Genomic DNA, 26,917 nt, shown 5'->3' with positions numbered 1-26,917 from the left:
GAACAAATGCAGTTTTATCACTGCTCAAGGTTCTGTTTCGTTTAGTGTCCCTGCAAGAAGACATATGTAATTTCCATTCAATAATGACAATTTCCTCCAAAGTCCATTTCAAGTTGTTACCAAAACTCCCTTGCAGCAAAAAGTAGTTAGGTTTAATTTTCATGGCATAGCCACTTGCTGCCTTTTTTCTGCTGTGAACACATTTTCTTCTAAGTCCAAATGTCCAGCCTGTTAAAGGACAGTTTTGTATCTGTCACTTGGTGATCAGCAGCTAGAAAGCATTTTTTGTACAAGGTGCAAAAAGACTGATCTTTTTTCACCAACTTGTATGAATTTCTTCCTTGTGTTGGTGTAATTTAAACTCCAGAAAGTGTAGAAGAAGATTCTTAGGAGTTCTGTCTAGCGTCAGATACTGGATCTTCTTATCACCATATTGGGACGCATGTCTTTCTCCTTATTCACATAATACAGAAAGGACTTTGAAGTGTCCAGTGTCTTGCTTGTGTTTGCAGTGACATCATCTTGAACAACACAGCTTGTGTGTTTGCTATCCCAGCAACAGTCAGATTCCTCAGCACTTTAAATCCAGATTTTCTGTGCAGCTCTTAATGAAACACAGACAGTTTCCCAATTCCCATCTAAAGCATCTGGAGTCACAGAAATACCATCAGCTCAGTCTGGTATTGACATTTCTTGCAAACTGAATTTTCTTGAATTATCAGAAGGGTTCCCAGGGTGCTTTTGGTGAAATGTTGATTTCCTTTACTTCGAGGATAAGAACTGCAAGATAAAAATTCTGCATCGGTATTATTTTTGTTTAAGGCAATATCTATGATGTTTAAAATACTGGATTATGATCTTCTTTCCAAATTCTGACTTCACTTTTACAGTACTAATTGGTAGTATTAGCCATGATTGCCACTGACCAGTTATGTATTCTTTAATGTCATAGAACTTTACCATGTGATACTGTGGGGCTTGTAACCAATCTTTAATTTCTCTACTATATGTAGTGTATCATGATACAGATAGCGGTGGTATTGCTTCAAGTCATACTCTTTTTTATTTTCTAATTATTCTGTCATTACCAAAGTGTATTTCCATGGTTATTGGTATTTAAGACATTGTCCTGGTCAGTTACAATGTTGGGGACAGAGAGTGACATGTGCAGGAAATTCTCTTCATGGATTTATCTTCTATAAGTATTGTTCATGTTCATTGTGGTTTTAAAGCAGCTTAATGGTTGTTCAAGTTGTAAATCCTGAAGGTGCATTGAATATTCAAGCATATTTCTCATTAAGGAGGACTTTCCAGCTATGACAAAAATCCTTTTAGGGAGATTAAAGGTAGCACAGTGAGCATTGAAAACCCAAGTTTAGGGTGAGGGACTTTTTTAAACAGCTTAAGACTTGATGGTCTTGCTACATCTAGGGAAGAAAAAAAAAAACAACTTTATTTCTTTATTTGGGGAGATAAAGGTTTTTCAGCTTTCTGCATGTGTCCTAAATGATCCAGTCAATTTCTTTCATATTTTCTTCCTCTACAGGACAGATTTAATGTTGAACACAGGAACTCTCCTTTTTTCTCTTGGTATAATCTGAACCTTGTCTTCTACTGCAGATCTCTATAGATATTTGTAAATGTTCTATAGTATCCCCCTTCCTTTTATATTTGCCATTTTAACAGTTTTGTTGAACACTTCTTTAAACCAGTGGTAGGCAAGGAGGAGATATTCAGAAAATGCACTTGTGAAACTCTTACTATTTCCATTTTTCAGCAATAAAATTAAGATGGAGAGGACAGTAAGCAGCCCTGTGCCACAGAGAAGTGTGTAGTCAGATAAAAAGAGATAAATTTCTGAAACTCTTTCAATCCACTCCCCTGTCAATTTACCCTACAAATTTTTGATGCATTTTTGAGAGATTTTATTTGCTAAGACTGAAAGAGTCCATCAGAATTTTCAGAACAAGAACTCCTTGTTTGAAATGTTCTCTTTGTTGGTCCATCAGATTTGTGCTCTTCTACTTTTTCTGTACTGTGTTCTTGGAAGTGTGGTGACAGTGTCCAAACTTTGATTCCATTTTCTGAGATAAACTGTTTGACTATCATCTGTTTGTGTTAGGAATTTGTTCTATGCTTTTGTGAGAAATTTTTTCCTTTTCAATAATACATGCTTATACAAGAGAAGGGATTTTTATTGTGATCTTTGCATTCACTGTTGTCATTTCCATATCTGTTCACTAATTACTGTGTAGCAAATGTGACTCTTCTTGTAACTTATCCTTGTATTCCAGTGTCTATATGAAATTCTGTCTGTTCAAAGTATTTCATAGTACTTTATACCTTTTCAGAATGAAAACTTGTAAATTAATCAAGCTATTCTATTAGAGATTCTTGGGAATTTTGGTTAAGAAGGCAAAAGTTGGTTTTCTTCTACCAGAGTGCCCAACTCTTGATGGAAACCCTTATTAAGTCACCTTTATGCTTTTTTCAGTGGAGAACCTATTGTTTCTCTTTTTTCTTGTTCCAGGCATGTATTAGTTTAGACCAAAGTTCATTTTTAAGTGTGGTGAAGTATATAATAATGAGCTAGTTAGTAGTTTTTCAGATTAAATATAAGATGGGCAGTATCTTTGATGCAAACAAAAGTTCTGGCTATATATTCATTGACTAGTCAGCAGTTTATAGTTGGAAAATATTTGATGCCTGAAAAAGGATTTTAGATTGTGTCATTTACTGCAGTTAAAGGGCAGCTCTGGAGCATCATGACTGCCACTATTGTGCAATAGAAGCAGTGTTTAGCTAGTGGCTGGGGGTTTGTGGTAATATCAAGTGACTATAAACTGATATAGGATTTATTTGGTAGAAAGAGCATACGTGAGAAACCACAATTTAAATATTGACTTATTTGGGTGTGATTGAAGTAATGCTTTCATATGCATCATGAGACTGCCATGACATCTCAAGATAGTTTCCATCTCTAATCTTAGTTCTCCCGAGACCAGTTCTGGAGCCTACATCTTTTCCTTTCCTGAAAACCACAAGGACAGTGATGGGTAAATAGTGATTCCATCCTAATTTCTATGATTTCACAATACTTAAATAAGAAAAGCTGTATTTTAAAATTTAGTCCAAACATTTCAGTTCTTTTACTGATAGTGGCAATGCCAAACATTTTAGCAAGATCGTCAGTCATTTAGGTAAATGATGAGATACTTAATTATTAGGCTTCTCTATTACTCTTCCTAATTTTCTGCTCTATAGGCATAATTCACTAAAAGGTTAACTGTCTGTACACTACACTAACTCAACTAAGCCCTCCTGATTTTGAAGTGGAAAAATCTTGTAATGAATGCAAATAGTTCTGTAAAAGAGCTGAGTGTAATATGGACTAATAGCACACAGTTCTGTACTAACACATCTTTAAAGAAAGAAGTTCGTCGTTATTTCTGAAGGAAGTTTTCTGGTTTAATCTTAGTTACTCAGAGACCAAAGCTGAAATCTTCTTCTCCTTACCTTGCAAGCCAAGGAATGGGGGGGGGGGGGTAAAAAGATATTTTAATTTTTTTCCTTTTTCTGGACATCGTTTGACATAATCTTCACTTGCTTTGAGCAGTATCTGTGGTTTGTTACTCCACTTTAAAACACTTGCCATACTAATTACATGGTAATGATGTTTGAACATGTTTTTTTCCATCACTTGAAAAGTCAGTTTTGAAGGGACCAGTGACAAAAATAATTGAATTTGTCACAGAATTTGTGTGACTCTATATGCAGTTGTTATTTTGAAAATTCTTTCTAGAATGAAATATTCCAATATGGCAGAAACATAATTTTAGATGATGTTAGCATACAGAATGTGGAGGTGTTAGCATACAGAACTTTTTTTTTATCTTTTTGAATGAGGACTGTAGTTCAAGCTTGATGAATAGGCGTGTTAATCAATGGCTTACAGACTATCTGTAAGAAAGAAGGGGAATTATATTTCACAGGGAATTGCAATGCCTTTCATGTGAATGATGAGAGCTTATATATTGTGTTATATGTAAGAACAATAATAGTGAAAACAGTAAGAAAATACTTACTTGCATAAATTATTGACATTTCAAGAAAGGTTGGAGTTATGACTGAATATTGATAGCACAATGTGCAGTTTATTTCTTCATGCTAGAAAAATTATTAATTAGCATTTGCAGCTGCTTGCATTGCAGACATACCCAGCACATGTCATCCTGAATTTTGAATTCTTAGATGTGTCTTGGCTCAGGCTGTGTCTGCATTTTTCTGCTGGTTTTGCATCTTCCAAGGATGTGTAAGGAGAGGTTTGGTGAATTGGATATTTTGGCATTTTTCTGCTGATGTAGAGCCATTTAGCAACTGAGGCTCAGGGAGTGTTGTGTTAGCTGCAACCACGGCAAGACACTTGATTGCGGGTTTGAGTCACAGAGTGCTGCCAGGAAAGGGCACGTGTGGCCCTAAATACAGACATCTAGGGTGTTGTACTGCTGGTGCTGCTTGTACTGCTGTGGCAAGGCTGAGTGCATATCTCAAGATCATTTCTGTGTCTGACCATAGCGACCGAGAGACCAGACCTGGAATGGACCTCCTCTGCTTCACGGGAAACCACAAGGATGGGTAAATAGCCAGCAGTTGCCTCCTTCACTGCTTACTTTGGCCATGCTCTTCTCTGCAGTGATGAGCCTGTTCAGATGTGCTGGTGTCCCAAAGAGTGGGTCAGTGATGTGGCTGGAGCCTTATGGCTCCTTACTAAAAATCATTCTACCTGTAAATGTTCGGGGGAGCCATTTCTAGGTTTGCTCTCATGCCTTGGCTGCCAACGCCAGTTGAAAGGCAGCTTCGTGCCACCGCCGTGGGCAGTGAAGCTGTGACATGGTCGCCTGGCCCAAGCAGGGCCACATCCCCATCTTTATAGCTCGGTCTTGATGTGACCTGTGTGACAGCAGCCTGTGTGAGGACCTGAAGGCAGTTTCTGTGTTTGATCTTAGCTGCTCGAAGACCGAGGCCGAAGCCCACCACTCCTTCCTCCCTGGCAACTCAACAAACTATGATGGGTAACTAGCAACAGCCCTTCTTTTCCCATTGTCTGCACGGGTTCCTTCATGCCATCTCTTTCACTTCCCATCACACCTCCACCCCAAACCACCCGGCATCCTTGGTCATCTTCCATGGAGAGGATGAAGACTTGTTGGTGCAGCTTGGCTTGCCAAAGCACTCGCCACACGGGTTCTGCAATTCTCTTGTTTGATCCTACGCTTTTTCCATGGCCCATGAGCATTTTCTGCAGGAAGCATGTGACATTCTGCAGAGAGACCACATTGCTGCACCTGGCCATCAGCTCCATCCCCCTGCTTCTTTTTGTTCAGGTGATGGGTCTTGCTTTCTCTGATGCATTCAAACACGACAGCGTTCCTAAGAGGCAAACCCAACTGGGCTGGCACAAGAGGACACGCCTTTCCATTGCCATCACCTGGAGTTGGGAATGCTCTGCTCTGCTGCTGATTTTGAGGCCATGTTGGGGTTTTAAGATCAAAACCTCCTTTGAGCATTTGGTGAATCACAGGATGTTTCTCCGTTAGAGACACCAGGTCTCTGTGGTAGTAATATTTCCTGCAGCTCTGGTAGCGATGCGGGATGGGAATGGTCCCAAGAGATATTGTTGTGCTTTTAGCCAACCTGGTCCTTCTCTTGGGCCTAGATTTCAGTAAAGCTTAAGCGTAGAGATAAAAGGGGCCATACGTGCAAAACCACATTTTATTCTGGCTTTGGCTATGGCAATTCCACTTCTCTTGTAATGTGATCTCTTCTTCATATGTCTTCTAGCAGCTTCTTCATCATTTTTATCATCAGTGCATTTTCACACATTTACTAGATAAAATCCATGGCATGTTCATTTGAAATGTTTTCCTTTCCTGAATCCCTAGTTTCTTAGTCATGTCTTGAAACCTGTTCAGTCTATATGTTCAGATGATGCCAAAAAATATTTTGTTTTTGTTTTCTTTTTCCAGCTTCACTGGACTCTAATCATATCAGTTTCCTGTCCCAAACTTCTGCATCTGCAGAAATATCAAAAACAGAGACTGGTAAATTGTATTAATGGTGCTTCCATTGCATAGTGTTTGCTTTTGCATCAAGGATGTTACAGTTACCAGCTGTTTGCTCTGCTTGCTTGGTGTCTAAAGCAGAATTTTGGTTGTAGTGTCTGATAGACTCTATAATTACATAGCGATATTTTGTGGTATAGGATCAGATAAAAATGAAATCACAGGAATTAATATTTTTTGGTATGGCTTTAAGCTGTTGAATAGATTAGGACCAATAGGACCAATAGCTAGATGAGTTCATTATCAGTTAAAAAGATATGTTCTTGACTGGGGCATTTCACCATGGGGGATTTTCTGTTAGCCATTTTGTATACAATATTTTGCAGTTTTCTCTAGTCATAAGACTTTTTTCAGGTTATGTTTGTATTGCACCTTGAAACTTTTATTGCTGGGGGCATAGGTATTCAAGAATATATTTGTATTCATTACAAAGGTAGGAATGTGCAAGAGATAAGAAGGAAAAATACCCTAAACCTGGCAGTCAGTATTTCAACAGTTTTGTGTCAGATTTTCTGTCTCAGTCTGTCTCTTCTATCTATCACAGAAGTTTTGTTAATTTGCATTATGTCAATTAGGTAAAATTCCAAAAATGGCAAATTACATGATGTGTAGTACATTAAAACCCATTCATCAAAATACTGGCTTTTGTTATATTGAAACATGTAAAGCTTTCACAATAGAAATACCTGTTTGTACAAATTCATGTTTGCATGCATTTAAAGTACATAGGTCTCTTTCTATGGGTGCAGGTGAAGTCAAAAGCACATGTTTTTTTCATGTTACATGGGTACAGATCAATTGACTCCTGTTGATAAATCTGCTTTTAGGGGCACTGCAGATCATGTCAGGGTGTGTCTATTCACGTGCATCTGACATCTTCAAAACTTTGAAGTTTTGTTACTTCGTTTTTATTGGAAATTTATGAAACTCTGTTGCAGAGGTGTTGGCATCTTGCAAAGCAACATAAAGCAATCTTTCTTTTTCTGATTTTTGCCCCCCTTGCTATGTCTGCATCAATATGCATCTGTCTCAGGGGTATTTACATTTTTCCACAGTTACAAGTTCAGCTGACCTGGAAAAGCCTATGCCTCCACTTTCCAGAGCACCTCATGTGCTAACAACAACTGCGGGTAATAGTAATGCATTAGCTTTTCAGTTAAACCCCTTTTGGTGTTTGGACAGCCATTTCTGAAATGTTATTAATCCTAGCTATTTTCATCATCTTCCATGCTGTCTTCTGTGAGAGTCATGATCATTGAAAGCATCCTTCTTTACATGACAATTTGCACTTTCTGCTGAGAAACTCACCTGGTAGTGTTTCTGATCTCACATTCATGTCTCAAAAAGCTTCTAGGGCTATTTTGAGATATACTTACATGAAGTAAACCTGGTTTAATACTACTAAACTAGGTTTAACACTACTACTGACTAAGTCTTAATAAGAATTCTTAAATTATTTGTTTCTTTCTTACAAGCCTAATTGTTATATGCTCAGTTAGAACACATGTTTTTTATACCAAATGTTGTCTTGCCAGCATAGGAAGCTCCTTTCTTACTATTTTTTTGCTATTTAGGAATTTTTTAAACTTTATCCTTGTTTTTCATGTGTGTATGACAGATTATATGACATTAAAATTCACTAAAAATATTGACACAAAACAAAGTGCTGAAGAGAACTAAGGCAGGTGCTTTTCTTCACGGAAATAAACTTGCAGTGATTTTTAGTTTTTATAGTTTTTGAGGTGGGGGAGGATTTAGTACTTTATAATTGTGGTATTAGAAGTTTTTATCTTTGTATTTTCTGGGTCGCTTTAAGCTGTGTGGACCATGTGATGCAAAGCAATGTTAGCTTTGGTTGGCTGACAATTTAGTTTTAGTTCTCACTTTAAGCACTACCTTCAGCTCACACTCTAATCCAATACTGCTCCATTCCTGAGGTAAGATGTGCTTATGGTGAAGTGCAAATTAGGTGTGCCATAACATATCACATTTTTCGGTTGTTTTTCTATGATCAAAAAAGCAGTGTGTAGAATTAATAATCACAGCTAACATGACGTGGTTTTTTTATAGTTTTCAGTGGTATTCAGCCTGTTCTTTCAAGTCCTGTGGCACCTAGTAAGCCTGAAATAGCAGAAGCTGGACCAGGTACAATAATCTCCACCTAGTTCTTAATTCAGCAGCTCAAACCATGCTCTAAAACTCAAGTAAATTAATACACTGCTGTTATTTTCAGTGGACATTTGGATTAGCCCCTAATAGCTGATTTCAAATTTATGTTGCTGCTAATGGTTGAACTTGGTATTTTCTCACAGTAATAATGCATATGGCAACTCACAGTCACATGATTCATTATGTTAAAAAATGTGCCACATAGAAAATTGAGAAAACAGTATTTGTAGAGTAGTTCTGATCAAAACCCTGTGATGTGAACTGTAGATTGCATTTTATTGTTGTAGCATTACTAAAAATGTTAACATTAGTGCGTCCATAACAGGATGAAATTGGTTAACAGTTACAGACATTCAGTGGTTTTGGACTGAAACCACAGCTGGATCTTTTGTCAAGTTTCTAGTCCAAATTTTATATGTTTTAATGTGTCACTAATTGATTGTTCAACATGTCCTCTTCATTAAATATCTACATTGAACACGGTACCACCTCCCTTAAGTATTGGACCAAAACTCAAAATGTTCAAAAGCTCTACTTAAAATCGTACTTGGCAGTGGTTGAGATCCAGAGCAGTTGCAGTGAAGGCAGGAGGAAATAAATATCCAGAATATTTGTGCATCACAGATGTGCTGATTTGTAGTCACTGAAGCTCTGTGCAGTTCTGAATTTCTCCCTAATGCATACTAAACTGATAAATGTCCAAACATTAGTGAAATATTTGTTGTTCCTGTTAAAAAAAAATATTTTTGCTCATGAAGGAAGAGTTTCTTCCATTAGCTCTTTGCTCTCTTATGACTGTCATCATTTCTTCCAGCAGCAACAAGTGAATCCATTCTGGAATCTTTCACACCTAAAACTTCCCGTCCTTTTCAATGGCCAAGGGTAACATTAGGTAATGTTGTTTTCACTCAGTGAAAAATTCTGTGTTTGTTTTGAGCACTCCATCCCATATGAATGCATTCCTTCCACATATCATTTCACATGCATAATCATTCTTCTTCCTGGTTAGAGAGTCTTGTTCTTCCGTCATTGTTATATTGATTGCTCTTGACGTACCTGTATATGAGAACAAGCTTCTGGGTGGATTTACCATCTCAGAGAAATAAAACTTGTCTCTTGCATGATGAAACACCATCATCCTTTTATCAGTGTTCTGTCTCTTTTACTGCCAATGCACACGCATGTGCTGATTATCTCTGATATGTAAAGCTTTCAAAATGGAAATTTTAATTGTTTTGGACTCACAGAATCTTATTTCTGATCAACATACAGCATTTCAGTATCATCTCCATTCCACACTTCAAAATTGATTTCATCAGCTGGCTTTGACATTCTATACTAAGTTGTCTTCAATATCAACATGTGACATGTTTGTTGTGGGAAGTGCTTGTTAAACAATTTTTCATTACAAACTGAGCTCTTTCTTTCAGCTCCAAAAGAAATACCACTTATTCCTTCTAAACCGAAACCATCTGCTACCCCAGAAGTACAACATGTGAAACCTGGTAATTGTGTACATCGTTTTCATAAGCTGGTATGCAGAGAGATATGTTCTCTAAAAATATCTAAGGAAAACTTCCTAAAAAGGACAGGAGCTATGTAATACATGAGCATCCTGACTAACTCATCATTCTCAAATTGGTCATGATTGGTTTGATTATACTTGAATTTTTCTCTTCTAGCCCCTAAACCACCACTTTTGAAGCCTAAAACTTCTGAGACTGTTGAACAACCAAAAGCAACCCTAGGTAATACATGTTTCTGGAGCTGTTAGTCACTCTTCTTTGCAGTCCAAGCCGCAGTTTGTACTCTGTTACTTTATCCCATAGCTTTTGCTGTATTTAATCTATTTCTCTGAAAGAAGAAGGAGGATGGGAGATAAGTATTCAGAAATGTTTTTCTATACTTAGGAGAAAAAGGAATCATTTTTTTATGCAGTTTTGCTAGTTCCATGGTACAGTAAAAATTTCTGTCTTCCATTTTGCTGAGAGCTTTTCTACGCCAGCACTCTTTATTCAGAAAACTCTTTGGAAATACAATTGAACTGCCACGTGTAAAGATAGTATTGTGGATATTAATCCCAGAACTCTCAGTGAAGGATTCCTGTGGTACCAGGTTAAGATGTTAATTCCACTGCTTTATGAATCCTTCTGAATGTCATTTTGGCTTGAAAAACACCTCTCAGTCACTTCATGGCTCACTCCACTCTGCTCTTTTTGTAGACATCAAACATTTTTTCACTGTGTCAGTTGCTATGAAACATTTTATTGGAAAGCAGTCTCATAGTGCTGCTTTTTAAAAATGTACAAAGTTGCTTACATCTGCCTGAAACTGAGTTTACACTTTATCTGAAGTCAAACTAACAGGCAGATTAACTAATTACAATTTCAACCCATGCATTTTTGGTGGGAAAAGGGTTTCTAGGACTCACTGTTCTTAATTTTTACCATTTACATGATACTGCTATTCTTCAACTTATATTCGCTGCTTCTATTCCATTAGCAGAATTCAATGACTGCAGCTATGAAGCAGTTCAATTTTTTTTAATTGATTCCATGTTCTTTCAGCTGTTTGCCAGTAATTTCTTTACTGAGCCAAAAAATGATGACATTTCTGTATATTTTGTCTATATATGTCTTCTTACAGCTTAAAAGTGACCTGGAATTCAAAATTATAAAAAGCATCATTGTTTTATCTCTTAGGTATCTTGCGAAAATGAATTTGCTAACTTAATTAGAGGAACATTTGGATGTGATTGCAAGCTTCAACTGCATATTTAAATGCAATTACTCACTTTTACAATGAAGGATGAACAGGGATTTTGATTGACTAGTGAATTCTCAGGAAGATTTTTGAGAAACCATCTTGGCATATCTGAATCTACCACTTGCTTTTGTTCCCAGTAGCCATTCATTGCCTCATTTGATTTTTTTTGTGATACAGTGGAAAGCATAAATTTATAATCCAGTATATTTCTTTCAGCTCCTAAGGAAGCAAAACTCACTACTTCTGCATCTAAACCTAGACCATCTGCCAGACCCCAAAAGCCACGAACTAAACCTGGTAACTAATTTCCACAGCAAACATTTCTTATAGTGTATCACTTAAGTCGTACATTTTAGCTTGAATTTCTTCTGTGCGAATGTGAGTTTCAGCACTTAATCATCAGAAAGGTGAGGAATTCCTCTTTGAGGAAAAATATTTTTGTATTGGATTCCCAAAAAAATAGAAGCAAAGCAAGTTATATCCCAAGTCACCAACTCGCGCATCCCGACATCAAAGCAAATTGTTTTCCTGATTTTCATTTTGGAATAACAAATTTTCCAACTTACTGCAGCATAGGGTCCAGAAAACAGAAATTCTACTGTTTTGCTGATGGCTATAGCATCTTACATAGAAACATAGGATTTTATTGATTCAGTGATCATTAGAGCATATGTAGACTTACCTGAAACTGTGAAAGTAAGAATGGAATTTTGTTCGGGAATTCAGTAAAGACATATTTTATGATCCCAAATGAAATAGCACCTTCACACCAATGTTAAATTTCATCTATGATGTATGGCAGAGAGTAAAACACACCTGGCATTTTCTGGACCTGAAGAATAAATAAATGGAGTTGTAAAAATATTTCTAGTGTTACATGGTTTATATTGAAGTTAGAAATCTTGAAATTGCATAATTGTTTATTGTAAGAACATATTACTCAATGGTGGGAGAGATCAGATGGTTTTATTAAATTCTTTCCAGATTCCCTGCAAATTATTTTTTGCTCATAAAAAGAAATTAACTCTCTTCAGACAAAATTATTCCCTGTGAAGCTTACTAAGGAATGGCACTTATGACTTGGAATTGTCTCAGAATACTGAGCATAATTAGTTTTTTATGCTGATTACAGCTCCTGCATAATTTTAAGTGTAGGAAATCCAGTATTGTATTACAAGAATCATTACTTTTGTCTCTGCTGTAGATGTCTATGTCTGAATATAAATCTGAGTCCTGCCTGTTGTTTTTCGAACAACAGGCAGGACTGAGATTTATATTCAGTAACTCATGCACAACTCATGCATGAGTTGCTTTTTTTTCTCTGGCTGAGGAAAAAAAAGCAACTAATTTGGAAACTGTTGCATAGATTTGTTTTACACGCTGGGACTGCCAAGATCAAGATTTTATCCTGGTGTTTTCCCACCGAGTGGCTCTATAGCGAGTTTCTATATGCCTGAGAAGAAAGTGGCATTTTAAAATATTTGTACACCCGCCCCTGGTTTTTTATTTCCCAGTAGTGGTCTCACAAATCAATGAGGTAGAATGCTAAGACACGCTTTTTAATCTTGATGAAGCTTGTCATGGTTCTCTTGTAAGTAGGTAGTGAAACTGGCATGTGTTCTGATGTGACAAATTATATTCTTGTTCAGAAAATATTATTTGAACTGTAAAATATGTAGTGCATGGGGATAAGCTGGATTTTGGGTAGGTGGCAAAATGGTAAAAGAGCAGGAGCTTGTATGTGTTCCAGCACCACCTGGAAGTTCAGCTTAAATTAGAAACTTGTGTCATGATAATGGTTGTCACCTTTCCCTAAGAGTAAATCAAAATAATGAAAAATATATGTCAAATTCATATTTAATCAATTACTTACTGCCATTACTGCCAAATAACTGCCTTTGGGTGAAGCAATTAATTTTGGCTCTCATTATTAATATGACTTTTGTGCTGTTTCTGGTAAAGTATTTGCCTTTTTTGCCAGTAGAAGAAAAAAATCTTCATTTAAAAAACCTCAAACATTTAAATGACTTTCAGATTCTCCAGCTAAAAAAATGTACATTCTAGTGAAAGTTCACAGTTTCATTCTCTTTCTTGGCATTTGGGTAACTGAATCTGTTGCCTGCATGAAAAAAACTAGATTTTCTTGCCAATGTGGTCATGCCCAGCCATTGTCCTCACTTTTACTATTGTTAGCATGAATACCTCTTTCTAAACATTAGTCATTTTTCAGGAAAGGAAATTATTATGAATTTTCTATATGAATTTTCTATTGCACACGAATATACTGCCATACTTTCTTTACAGAAAAGTTTTTAAATATCTCCAAGGATTGAGACTCCACAACTTCTCCGGGCATTTACTTAAATGCACAAATTATTTGTCCTGAAGACATTTTGGAGTATTTTGCCTTCTTAAAATAGTAGCAACGTTATCAAATGTAAAAGCTGTCTAAGCAATAAAAAATGTCAGTAGAGAAAAGAGGGAAAATTTAGAAATCTGAAATAATTCAGTCTTTTAAATTTAAACACCCTCCACCCAGGTAACCAACGATAAACCTTCATGTAGTGAAATAGAGACTTTTAAATTAAGAATGTGATTTTCTATCTAAACTGACAGAATTTGGGAAGTGTTAGGTCTCAAATTTTATTGTATTTCAAATTGTTACGGTAACTTCCTTTAAAAAAGTTTTCTTGTGGGTCTTAAAATGCTTGGGGATTACAACACGACAAATTGTTGGTATGTCCAAAAATATAGTTTGAGACCCATCGTATAATATTTATCCATCACTTTTTCTTTCCTAATTAAAATCTGTTGGGAGGAACAGAGTCTAAGAGTCAAAACAGAGTAAACAGAGCAAAATTTAAAGGGTAAGCACAAAGATTACTCAAGGATTGTAGATGTGTTTAGGAATGAAAATGGATTCTGTTTGTAAAGTCACACTACTATGAAACTATTCTACCAATTTTGACTTCAAAGTTCTTTATATTTTTCAGGGTGTTTGGGGTTTGTTCCTGTCAAACCCAAGTACTCTGGGTAGAGATGGGAAGCTTGTTAACTTGATGATCTAATGTGCAGTGGCACTACATAATCTGCTGGGATCTTCAGCCTTGCTTTCTGGGACTTTACAGTTATTTACACCTGAAGCCTTTCATATGTATCCTTCGTATCAGTCACTATGGGAGAAGCCCAGGAAAACTAATAGAAAGATTTACCAAAGAAAATTGAGTTCTCTGGAGCTTTTCAATGGCCTACAGTCATAAAGAGATAAAAGAAATTCAGTAAAACAGCAAGGTGAAGCTTTAGAGAGCTCCTATCCCAGTGTGTTCCTGTAGCATAAATGCACTTTTTATTTTCCAAAAGCAGCAAAAGCCACATAGGATAATTTCAGTTAATTTATCATTCACTCAGTGTTTCCATTTGAAGAGTTTTGAAGAGGTGGATTTTAGTTGGGAAGCAAGAGCAGCTGAGCTGTACCAGCAGTTAAAAAACAGATACAGATGCATCTGTATTTCTCTGAAGAAAATTCTCTTTATTCCAACAGCAACCATTTCAGCGTCAGTCACTTCTAGGAGTCCCTATACATATGAACGTCCAAAGACTGCAGAGGGTAATGATTATGAGTCATCCTTAGTCATTCTTCTTTTCATTGGTCTCATATTATGTGCAGTTGAAAATAGCTTTTCCTGGAGGCTTCTTGCTTATTCATGTGTGGTCCAAACCGAGGCAATGGAAGTATTATCTAGGTGCTTTATTATTTCTCCATGTTTCTAAGATATCTTCTAAAGTACAGGCTATCACTTCAAAGGTATTTACCAGAAAGTTTAACTTACATTAGAAGAAGAAAGAATAAAAATTATTTCAATAATAAAGATTTTATGGAATATAGAAATAACATATTCTAAAATGACATTTAAAACTACTCATTGGTAAACAATTCCTGCAGAAGGAGTTTTGTGGCACATTGCTTGATATTTTATCAAATGTATGGAAAATACTGCATTTTTTTCAATTAATACATCCAATCCAGTGCTCAATTTAAAGAAAAAAAAACCCAAGTGATTTTATTTTTAATGAGGAACACAGTTTATATAAAATAATACATGGCTTTTTAGTATGGGAATATATGTTAAGTGATGTGTTTAATATACACATTTTTTATGCAGACAAAGAACAAGGGTCTCTCCTTTGCAGTGAGCCCTGAAATGCCTTATCTAATTGAAAGGAAAATTTGAATCACTGTTTGCATTTGCTGTGCAGGTTGTATTCTGAGAAGGGCTTCAAGGTGTTTCCAGCAGTCTAGCTTCGGTCATTAAAACCTGGATGAAGCTGACTACATACATGTTACTTCACAGGACAAGGACATCTTTAAGTCTGACTTAAATGATTTGATAAAATAGAATCAGTTTGGTTTGGTCAATTAGCAGCAACTCACTTAAACTCATAGTTTTCAACTGCAACAAGTTCTACACCATGAAATACTCTCAAAACTCCTCTAATGACATTGATTTCTCAAGCTCACTGTTGCATAACAACCTTTTCTTAGCCTTGCTCGTTAAGTCTTTTCTTTGGCTTTTGACTAAACTATGAGTAGTTAATTTTGCTGCACAAGAACATCCAGCTCTTTGATTATCCATCAAATGGATAACCATTGTTTTTTTTTTTTGTTCATATCCAACCATATTTCATGCATTAAACAGTTAGTACAATTCCTTTTTCTGTGGTTATTCATTGATACGGACAGAGGCTCATTTCCTAGACTTCATTTCTTCATTGCTGAACCTCAATGTGATTTACTATGGGACCATTTACTTTCAGCCTAAATGCAGGTTTTCACAAAACAAACTTTTTCCAGTATCCAAAATGTACATTCCTCACATTTGAAGCCCAAATGATCTGCTAAGATCAAAACACCTCAAGCTATGTCTGATGAGGCACTTCTTTTGAAGTTGTGTACTTTTAGACTTGCTATTATTGCAGAAAGTAAAGAAGGGAACAACTTTTTTTTTTTTCCTCTAGGTGGGGAGAAGAGATGTTCAATTTTTTTGGATAATACTTGTACAAAAAGGAAACCATATTGCTCCAGAAGACAGTTTGCAGACCTAACAAATAGTATAAATATCTTTCTATTATTGATAGCTGTTTTTCTCTTTGTAAGAAATAACTGATTTTTCAAACGCAACCTGAAAATAGAAATTAGTGTTTTCTAGGAAAAGATTTTGAATTTGAATTCCAAAGGTAACTGATGGGCTTGGGTAATGGCAAAGTCTTTGCAAACCAGGCATATGTAGTGAGAACATTTGAAAAATTAGTGACTGGTCTGGCATATCTATGGAGTATCTGGCCACTGTCAGTGAAATTATTAATACTGGTTGTTTTGGGGTTTTTTTCTTCATTTGCAGCAATATTAATACTACAGAATATTGTACTGTGTATGTTAATAGACATGTAATAAGTATTTAGTATTAGCCCCTTCAATTCCAATCAAAATTTTGTAGTGTTATTGACTGTGAAGCCCATTTTCAAAATGGGTAGATGCATGAGAGAGTTTGGGAGATCAGTGAATGTGGGTTATGGAACAGGTTCTATCTTTAGGTGTGTATATCTGTGTGTTACATGCTACCTGACTTGGTACTGCCTTGAGAGGAAATAATTAATGCATTAAAATTCTTTTAAGATATTTTCTTTATTGCCAAGAAATTTTTATAGATTCTGCCATCTCATAATTTTTTGTCTCATTTGGTACAGTTTGTGACCAGGAAAAGGACATGATACATTGGTTTTGTGATTCAAATTTTAAGTGGATATTAGAAAAAATGAGCAGGCTTTATCAAAGGATTTTTTTTTCAGATGACTGATAAATACAGCTCTACCAATAGCAGCCTTTTAGTCCTCTACTTAGTAACTCACTTTAGAGGAAAAAATTCAACTATTTTGTCACGGTCAACACACTGCTGTGAAGTAACAGCGTTCAGTTTGACATTCTGTATATCAAGAGTCTCTTGCTGTCTCTAAGTTAAACTCTACAATCTCTTCTCTTGCTTGGTCTTGGATGTACTGATTTATATTCACATATTTTTGCTTCTATAGCCATCAAGTTTGTCCAATTACTTATTTCTTATTTTACCTGTATTATTAAGAATTTTAATTGCCCATGATTTAAAAGTCAGCTTGAAGATCCATATTACTGTGCTGTTGTGTTAGTGCCTGCTTTTCTACTTACCACTAGAGTATTTAAATTTTTGGAGTGCGTTCCTTACTCACTTTGTCACACTGTTTCTGTTGCAGTCTTGGAACCTATTACACTTAGAACTGAACCACCAAGGTCACCCATTGGTAATAATATTTTCTTGGCAAGCTGTTGTGTTTGCTTTATTTACATCACAGCAAGCATCACTGAAGTTAGTCACCTTATGCCTCAGCATTGTTTCATTTAGCCTCATTTTTCTTCTAGGTAGTTATCTTGCTTGGCATTCAAAACAGTTGGGTGTATTGTTCTCTTCACAGCTGGAATGTCTACTTAATGAAAAAAGAATTTATGCTGGCAGCTCTCAATCACCTTTCTCATAATTATGCTTATTTACGCTTGTTCCAGTTTTTATTTTAAAAACACAAACAAAAACTGAGCTTCAAAAATGACTAAAATTCCACTTTCATGCTTAGATTGTTGTAAACACATGGAGAGTATTACCTGATTTTCCTACTTCTTCTCAGTTGCAGGTGTGAGGTTTCTGTGCTTGTATGTTCAGCTGGTATCAGATGCTAATTGCTGTGCAATTTAACCAACTTATTGCCCACATTTTCTCTTCCAGCTCCGAAGGTGACTCAACGTGTTCCTTCTAAACCTAAAACTTCACCCAAACCTCACATTCCACAAGCCAAAGATGGTAAACTACTTTGTGATTGTTTCTAGTACAGTTTATTTTGGATTGAAATGTGTTTATAAGCAGCCGTTTAGTTACCTGAGCCAGTTAAAACAGAACGGAGTTCTGTTCTGTGCCATTCAACAATTTAATTGCAGCTTTCATGAGTAGTGACATTTGCTAGGTATTTTTTACTGAGCAAAAGAATAAACCTCTGCTACTTAAGGCAACAGAATGAGAATAATGTTGTTACAGTCAGATAAACTTTGCTAACTAAAGCAAATGCAAAGCAAGTAAAGTGTGTACTGAGGCTACTTGGGGGGTAAAATTCTTTCCAACGTTGCTTTGTTAAAATAAATGTTTCCCTTCTAAGCCACAATCAATTAATTTCATGTCATTATTATTTTCTGCATGAGGGACTAAATTGCACAGTTATACATGCATACTTAGTATTTGCTTATAAATATTTATTGGCATTAATGATCCTTTACATTGTTTTCCAAAATACTGGATTTCTATGTCATTAAATGTGAGAGCAGTTGAATTCAGTGGTAGGCAGAAAAAATCACTTTCTGTCCCATGCTCTCCAGTTGGTAATAGCAACAGAAAATTGCAAAAATCTGTTACCCTTTGGTAAATGTGAAAAATTTAAGGATAAACACTTGATTGAAGACATTTAAATTGTAGACATAGACCAATATTTTTGCAATCTGATGTTATCTATTAGATGTGATATCCTCATGTAGAAAACAGTCAAAATCCTTGTCTTCTCATAAATTTTTAACCATGGCATCTGATTATAAAACATTGTTTCCAGGTTACACCTCAAGATGCAACTTCTCATACGCTCAGTTTTTACCTTTGTGGCCATTTTTCATTGTTATGGTAGTCTGGCCTTCTCAGAAAGGGTTTATGGTTCTGTCACACAAATGTTATGAGCTTGTATTGATCTGTGTTCAAAACAAACTAACAAACAAACAAAAACAAAAGCCCCTACAACTTACTGTTTCTTCAAGAATCTGTAATATACAGAACGTTTTCTATGGCATCATCCACTTATCTTGTAATTGTCTTAAAATATCCAAAGACATTTCTTTTTTTTTTTTTTTTAAATTGTAATCCATACAGAAGCATTGACACATCAATTTCACATCCTTATGACTCTAAACCAATGGACTCTAGATCCATTCCGGTCCAGAGCTAAATTATATGACTGTGCAATGCAATTCACCATGTAATGCTCTTTAATAATAGTGTTCAGTGCACAAGCAAGTACTGTCTGATTCCAGTTGTGTATATAGAGTGCATTTGAAACACATCACCAAGGGAAGAGATTTGTGTCCCTAAAAAGCCATTTTCTGAATAAGAGAATGATAATATTTGGATATTTTATTGAAGTTCATGGGAGAACAAAGCTTACACTATGTTGAAGATTACATTGCTTTCTCAGATATTTCTTTTAATACAACTGTTTCTGTATGAGGCAGTATACAAAATATATGATTCAAAAAGTAGTTAGCAAATTCAAAATTTATTAATTGTAACTTTTCAACTTTCAAAACATATTTTCTGTTTTGTTTCTGATACAGTCCTGGAATCTATAACACTTAGAACTGATCAACTAAAACCAACAATAGGTAACAGTTTTACCTACAGGGTAAATCACCTTGGCACCGTCACATTTAGCTTTTTTCTCGCTGACCATCACAAGCACGGCTTCATTGCACTCCACTCTCATAATTTTTTTACCATTAAAGTTCATCCTGTAAGGGGGGGTTAGTGATTATTCACTAACAATTCATAATCATCTTATTCTCTTTTTTCCCTCACACAAATGTGTTCTGCAAAGGGTATGGAAGCACCACAACCTACCTTTGACTGCTTGTCTCTATACTCAATTTATATCAGGTGCTGTTTCACCTTTTATACTGTGCAACAATACTGGCCTTGTTTTATATTGTCCTGTTACAGTGGTTTTCCATCAGCACTGGGGTTTATTATGTACCAAGTGTTCATATTTCTCCATTACTCAAGTTTTTGTGATTCCAAAAGGTCCCAAAGGCATGTGTTCTTCTTTAATGTTATTCTTCCTGTCAGTATCAGTTCCCAAAAAAATTCTAATATTTGCTATATTTTTAGTTCCTAGAGGACCACAGTATGTTCCTTCCAAACCTAGAACATCACCAAGCCCAGAGGTGCCACGAACAAGACCTGGTAAGTTCATTATTTTTTTACCTTTTCATACCAACATGTGTCTTACGGATTCTACTGTGATCGCTGGAGCTTCAGATTAGTATGTATTCCTCGGGCATATATTTTAGAACATTCCTTGAGGGATAAAACCCAGTGACATGTAAAATTTATAAGCAACCTGGTAAGTTGAAAATATCTTCAGTTCTTTATTACATTGTAAGTCACTGCAGAAATTGATGTTTTCTGTACAATTCTCAGTGAAAATAAGTCTTTTCTGTGTTACTTGTGTTCTGGTAAAGTGAAGGTGAAAATGAGGGGTGTCATTCCAAAGAGGAAGGATTCTGCTGTGTGTTTCTTAAATTGTGCCTGTTTCTTCTTTTTCAGGCACAAGCTTTCATTCATACTTGTTGGTTCACTTTTCCAAAGCCCTTGTGTTGTTCAGAGATTTAAGAATGTGTAATACTTCCTATCATTGTGTCTGCATGGGTTGTTTTACCCATATACAACCTTAGGAGAATTAAGGAGGGAGAAAGTAAATTATGCAACTCACTTGCATGTGTAAGGTACTGTAGTGGGTTGACCCTGGCCAAAAGCTAAGCACACACTAACCTCTTGCTCATTCTATCCCGCAGTGGTCTGGGGGAGAGAATCAGAAGGTCAGAAGGAAAAAAAAAAAAAAAAAAAGAGAGGGGAAAAAACCACAGTTCAAGATAAAGACAGTTTAATAAGGGAGGATAAAAAGAGGTGGAAGAAAGCAAGTGGCACAAAGCAACTGCACACCACATCCCACAGGCAGAGCAGTGCCAGTCTAGGAACAATGGATGCTTGGGAAAGTTTTGTTTCTAAGATGGCTTTATGTGAGGTGGAATGTCCCTTTGGCCCTTTGTCCCTTTGGTGATTCTGCTGTCCTGACTGTGTCCTCTCTGAGCATCCTGCTAACTGAGCATCGTAACCCAACCCTCTTGCCTGGGGGCGGAGTGAAAAACAAAGAATTCTTGGATGCTGTGACAAGGCGCATTCAGCAACAACTAAAAGATTGGTATTTTATCAACACTTCCTTGCTCATGAATCCAAAACAGAGTACCACAGGGGCTGCTATGAAGAAAATAACCTCCATTCTAGCCAGACCTAGTATGGGTATCCGAGGTACATAGAGTATGGTGCTGGTGAAGAGATGGGCAGAGAGACAACAAACTCAGGTTCCTTGTCTCCCCAGTAAGTCTGCACCTATTGTTTGAAAAAAACCCTTTAAATAAGTCAGGAAAGTGTACAAAGCTGAAGGTAAAAAAAAACCCACCCACATCTCTTTGTGGCTATTACAAAAACTTTGGATTTATATTTGGGATCTGTTCTGTATTAGAGCTGTTACCTTGAACTGGAGGAAATTCTGTGGAACATAGTACTTTGATGTTGAGTTTCAGGGAGGAGTGACTATCTGTCATCAGCTCTAGCAGGGATGGGATGATTATTGTGGAGACAGTGATTGTTCTTGGTAATACTTTGGTTTTGTTGTTTTATTATGCTAATGCAGTTCTGGAAGCAATTAGGTTTAGAACTGAGAAACCAAAGGCAACAATAGGTAATGATGCTTTCTTGTTCAAATGGTCACGTTGTCTTTCTTCTTCAGCACAAATTGTTGAAAGCAGACCTGAAATAAATTGTCATCTTTCTTTGCATGTTCCTTAATAATTTAACAGTCAAGGTTCTCAGTGTCTTCTTATTTTCTATGAAACAATCAAGGAGAATCTTTGTTTCTTTCAAGTTGTTATGCACATAAGATAGGAAAATTTCCTTCAACATTTAATGGTAAGGAGTAGAGGGCAGATCAGAACAGGATCCTAATTATATGTTTTCAGTCATCCCCTGGAGATGGCACCATTGCAGGTGCAGAACACCATGGGTGGGCAGAGCTGCATCCTGAAAGCTTTCTTTCTCTTCCTCTTTATTTTTCTTCCCTTACTCTCCAGTTTTATGACATGAAATTCAGTCCTTCATAGAGGACTGAAAAATAATTCTGTTCCACTCAAAACTCACTGTCAGAACACAATCACTGCGTTAATCCTGGGTCACATGATTGCTTGAGGCAGATCTATTTGACTAAGGCATTTTTGCCACTTGAACCTGATATTGTGAATCATTCCAGGACTACACCCATTACAGAGCAATGTATTTGTATTTGAAGCTACTTACTACTTTTATAATGCTTAACCCAGTTTCTTTCTTTCAGCTTCCAAAGATACATATCACAGGCCTTCCAAACCTAAAACATCACCCAGTCCACGTGTTCCTCCAACTAGAGCAAGTAAGCTTATTAATATTTTGCCTTTTAGTTTATGAAAGTTTCATCATTTGAAAATGTTCAGAATTGATGAGCTATGTGAAGATACAGAGATGCTTATTGTCTAGGCTGTGCTTTGCTGTCATAATCAAATATTGCTATACAGTTGTCATTGAACATAATCAGCTGGATTTTTATACATGTCAGTGACACACAGTGGAGATGTGTGGGTTAACACTCATCCTTAGCCCTTGCACACAGGAAAATCTGCATCTTGATTTCCTTAGAGTGTGACAGAAATATTTATATTTTTGAGTTCCTTCTTTAAAAGTGTAAAAGTACAGTACTTTGGGTATAGCTCTGTCAATTTGAAAATTAGAGGTAAATTTCCATGTTTCTTCTGTTTTGACTGCTTTGCTGAAGATTTTTTTCTAAATGCAGAGTTGATTTAAATGAGCAGCAGGTTTTTGGAATATGAAACACTTGTGAAGCACAACTAGGAAGTGTTAGAATTACAGCAGTTTACTCTGTAGAAAGCTGTGTTTGTTGTTGCTGTTAGGAGTGGAAAGTTGATCTGACACTGCACTGTAAAAGTCACTTTGTCTTTAGTCTTTGCACTGGCATTGTATTGATTGCACTAATGGGAGATCTCTTTGGGATTATTTTTAAATGACAGGAATAATCTCTAAAAAATTTCTTAGCAGAAAACGAATCTTCTGATTCAGCAGATGAAAGACATATGTTGAACCATCATCCTCAACAATGTGTTCAAGACTTTGCACATCTTCATAAGTCCAAGAATCATCACCCTCAATAATAAATTCAAAACTTTGCTCATTTCCACAGGTCCTAAAGAAAGTCGACGAGTCCCTTCCAAGCCCAGGGCATCACCAAGTCCAGATGTACCACACAAAAAACCTGGTACACATTATTCTTTTGTTGTGTTTGAATATCCAGGGGTTCTTTTGGGTTGTTTTTCCTCAGTGAATCAAGTGTTGATTAACATTTCTTCATATTACAAATACATTCTCTGATGATCATTAAATATGTGTTTCAAGGAAAACAGGTGATTTCTATTTTTAATATCTGAGTTTTAGTAGTTGCCTCTGCTTTTCAGCCACATGACATCTATCACGGATGAATAATCTGTACAGCAGGGTAGACGACACACAAACATCATGAGAAGTTGGAAGAAATTGCATCTCTTTTGTGCCTGTCAAAAGGTGCTTAGAGAAAAACCTCTTTGAAGGCCTTCATGTATGACTCCAAATATCTCTAACTGAAACCACTCATAGGTTTGTGTGACCTGGTAATGGAATGTCACCCTTAAAAATAAACTTAATAGGGATTTACATACTAATGAATGGCCAAACCTCTGTAACTTCTAACAGTTCTGAGAGTATCCATGGAACATTATTTTGAGTGAGTGTATATTCACTAATTTTTAAAAGGAAGAAAAAAAAAAAAAAAGTTGTTCCAAATTGAAAACAAGCCAGTCATGTCAAAGGGAGTATTTTTACCACTAACTTACACTCACCACTGACTCTATGTATCTTGTTGTTTTTATGGAGTTTTGGCAGGTGGTACATTTACAGTTGAACAACAAAAAACAGCAGCAGGTAAATTTGTTACCTTGAGCTGGCCATTATTATTTTTTCACTACTCCTTGGGCCAATGTTTGTATATCACTAGTTTGTTTTTCACATAATCTGTTTGTGGTTTTTAATTGTTTTCTTTTCTGCTAATTGAACTACATTCTACTCTTCAGGTATTGAAAGATTCCTAGCTGGTTTGTTGTCTTCACATAAAATTTCTTTCCCTGTCACACACGTTGTAATTCCTTTGACACTTGTAGGACACCAGCACACCATGGGTATTGCAGTTTTGTGTTCTGAAATACAGACAGAAATATATTCCCTGTAGTTGTCTGTGCTCTTTCTGGCTTTGTTGCTTGACTCCAGATTTTGCTTACCTGATTAATTTTCCACTCATGTTTTCATTCAGGATTTTGTTTTCTCTTGAATTCCTGATGTGTATCTGACACATTCTTGATATATATCTGACACTCAGTTTTTCAGGCTGTCTTGCAGGGATTGTTTTTTCCTTGCAAGCATGAGACATGCAGTGCCTGTGCAACAAACCTAATTTTATCGAAGTATAAACCCTAAAACAGATCTTTTCTTTCAGCTCTTAAAGAACCACAACATATTCCTTTTAAACCTAGAGCAACTCCCATCCCGGATGCTCCATACAGGAGACCTGGTAAATTATCTGGTCTTTTTGAAGCTTCAGTGGATAATTGAACAATTGCTTTTGGGGTGGCAATGGGGGGGATAATCATCAGTGCATCAGCTGTTACCTAGTTATTGTTCTAGGTTAAGAAACCTCTGCAGAGATGCAATTAAATCTGATGGAAATTTCAACAGTTCAAGAGTTCTTGTATTTTATGCAGATATTAAGAGAAGTAATAGTATCAACCTATGTGCTTTAATCAAGGAAAAAAGTTATTTGCAGCTTCTATCTGAGCAACACACTTTAATAGTTTGCACCATGTTTTTGAAGCTTTTATGAGAGAAACATCCTAACACTGTTGCAATGCTTTTTCTTTACACATGCATTTTCACCCAGATTAAAGTGAGGATTCCCTTCAATTAAATTTTGCTTAGGTGACTCCCTATCATAAATCCAACTGACCTATGTAATGTAATCAGTGATTTCACTGAAGGTTTGTTACTGTTGTTTCCTAACCATAAATTTCTGAGGGTGAATGCCCATTGCTGTTTTAAAACATCCCTTTCCTGTTGTATACAGTATAGTGCTGAAAGGTTTTTTGAGAAAAGGAGAAAAGGGAGATTCCTTTCATTATTCAGATAATTTATTGACATTTTTTCCAACAGAGATTCTTCCAACCTTTGATGAACGAGATACTACTATGATTCCTCATATTCCTGAAAGAACAAAGGCAATATTTGGTAACTGTTATTTCATAAATATTCTACTTTACACCTTTTTTAGAGAATATCATCTTAGAGAGAGCTTATTATATTTTATTAAAAGCTAATAATGAAATTTTGCTCTACTTGTACATACTTACTTGCTCTTTGGTCTTGATAAGGGTAATAATGCATGAACTCATTTACTTCCAAAGGTTCTTTTCCTCCTCTTCTAGCCTTTCCAGTCAGGATGATGCAATTCCTCCAGATGTTATCTATTTTCCAGTAAAAGGGGACTTTATTTAAAGAGCAGATAGTGATACTTCACAGAGTCACCATATATTCTGAGTTGAAAGGGACCCACAAGGATCATCGAGTCCAACTCTAAAGTAAACTGTCCCATCACAACCCTTGCATTATCACCATGCTCTAACCAACTGAGTTAATCTCCTATTCTTCATGTGAATTGTGGATAATTTCATTCTAAAATACTCTTCTTCTTCATTCCTCATGGTTTAATTTTACAGAAAAAAATTCTAATATATCAACAACAGAATAGTCTCCAGACCAACTATGTGACTGTCTAAATCCCACTCTACTTCTTGAAACCATCCTCTCTGCTTTCTTCTAGTTATCCCTGTTGGGAAGACTTGCTTAAATATATGAAACCTTAGCTGAGTGTTCTTCTTCTTAAATTAATTGTCAGATGTGGACCAAGTAAAGGTCACTGAACCCAAGCACTATCCAGGAGCAGGAGCATTGCTTGAGCAATCGTTGTTCAACCAGTTATCTGTCCCCAGCTTCAGAGACAGACCTTGACTGTGATTTTCTGAGAATGAAATAGTATATATTTTCTGAGAATGAAATATTAATGGGCATTTTATAATCTTCAAACTATGTTTCTTTTATTTTTTTGCTTTTAAACATGTTTCTATTTCAATTTATATTCCCTGTATGCAATGATACTTAGTTATCTCTTCATCTAGCTTTATGAAGTAGGTGCCCTGTTGTAAACACCTGAGCTGCCTGAGCACTAGTCACATGCAGAAAATGATTCTTCAGAGCAAGGGGGATGAAAACTGCACAGGCTAAGGCAGATCATTTCGGAACTCTCACATTGGTGTAGACCACAGACTAAAAAGTACTAAAATAACCTTTTCCAGTAAATTATTCCTACTTTTACTTGCAAGATTTTTTAATCTGAATAGTATGAAGATAATATTAAATCATTCCCATGTAAGAACAAAATAATTTAATTTAGAAATCAAGTTGGACACAAATGTTCCACTGAAAAAGAAATCCTGTCCTCATATACTCTTGTGTGGCAGATGAGGAAGACACAGGTTACCACTGTCTATTTTTGTCCTATTACAGTATGATGAGGTTAATGACTATATTTGAGACTGCTTGATGCAAAGCTACAATTTTTTATCTATTTTTTAGAAGTCTTCTTGTGTAAGTGGCCGTTTAACTTGTTTTCCTTTCTTTGCAGGAATTCCAACTTTCAGCTTATTTTTACATAATTTGCCTTATTCTAGATCAGATCATACTTCCGCTCCTTGTGTGCTGTGAAAAGCAGTGCATTTTTTCATTATT

General features: G+C 36.1%; 1 protein-coding gene across 28 annotated transcripts in view; it reads left to right on the top strand.

Moving 5' to 3' along the window:
* Nucleotides 1–26,917, top strand: part of LOC119698358 (ABI family member 3 binding protein) — a 136,719-nt gene that overhangs the window by 69,465 nt on the left and 40,337 nt on the right. For 6 of the 28 annotated variants that reach the window (XM_038132366.1, XM_038132042.1, XM_038131342.1 and 3 more), the window contains 20 exons: nt 2,991–3,056; nt 4,576–4,635; nt 5,007–5,072; nt 6,027–6,101; nt 7,178–7,258; nt 8,193–8,267; nt 9,106–9,183; nt 9,722–9,796; nt 9,974–10,039; nt 11,274–11,354; nt 14,599–14,664; nt 17,343–17,390; nt 17,867–17,941; nt 19,507–19,554; nt 20,057–20,131; nt 22,338–22,412; nt 23,235–23,309; nt 23,960–24,007; nt 24,576–24,650; nt 25,286–25,360. In XM_038132366.1, coding sequence (XP_037988294.1) covers nt 2,991–3,056; nt 4,576–4,635; nt 5,007–5,072; nt 6,027–6,101; nt 7,178–7,258; nt 8,193–8,267; nt 9,106–9,183; nt 9,722–9,796; nt 9,974–10,039; nt 11,274–11,354; nt 14,599–14,664; nt 17,343–17,390; nt 17,867–17,941; nt 19,507–19,554; nt 20,057–20,131; nt 22,338–22,412; nt 23,235–23,309; nt 23,960–24,007; nt 24,576–24,650; nt 25,286–25,360 — 1,383 coding nt within the window. The remainder of the gene's footprint in view (nt 1–2,990; nt 3,057–4,575; nt 4,636–5,006; nt 5,073–6,026; nt 6,102–7,177; nt 7,259–8,192; nt 8,268–9,105; nt 9,184–9,721; nt 9,797–9,973; nt 10,040–11,273; nt 11,355–14,598; nt 14,665–17,342; nt 17,391–17,866; nt 17,942–19,506; nt 19,555–20,056; nt 20,132–22,337; nt 22,413–23,234; nt 23,310–23,959; nt 24,008–24,575; nt 24,651–25,285; nt 25,361–26,917) is intronic. The other 22 variants (XM_038132121.1, XM_038131955.1, XM_038132282.1 and 19 more) reach the window with 20 other exon arrangements.

The sequence above is a fragment of the Motacilla alba genome, chromosome 1 (assembly GCF_015832195.1).
Source record: "Motacilla alba alba isolate MOTALB_02 chromosome 1, Motacilla_alba_V1.0_pri, whole genome shotgun sequence".
Taxonomy (NCBI): Eukaryota; Metazoa; Chordata; class Aves; order Passeriformes; family Motacillidae; genus Motacilla; species Motacilla alba.
This window is presented reverse-complemented; position numbering and strand designations above follow the sequence as displayed.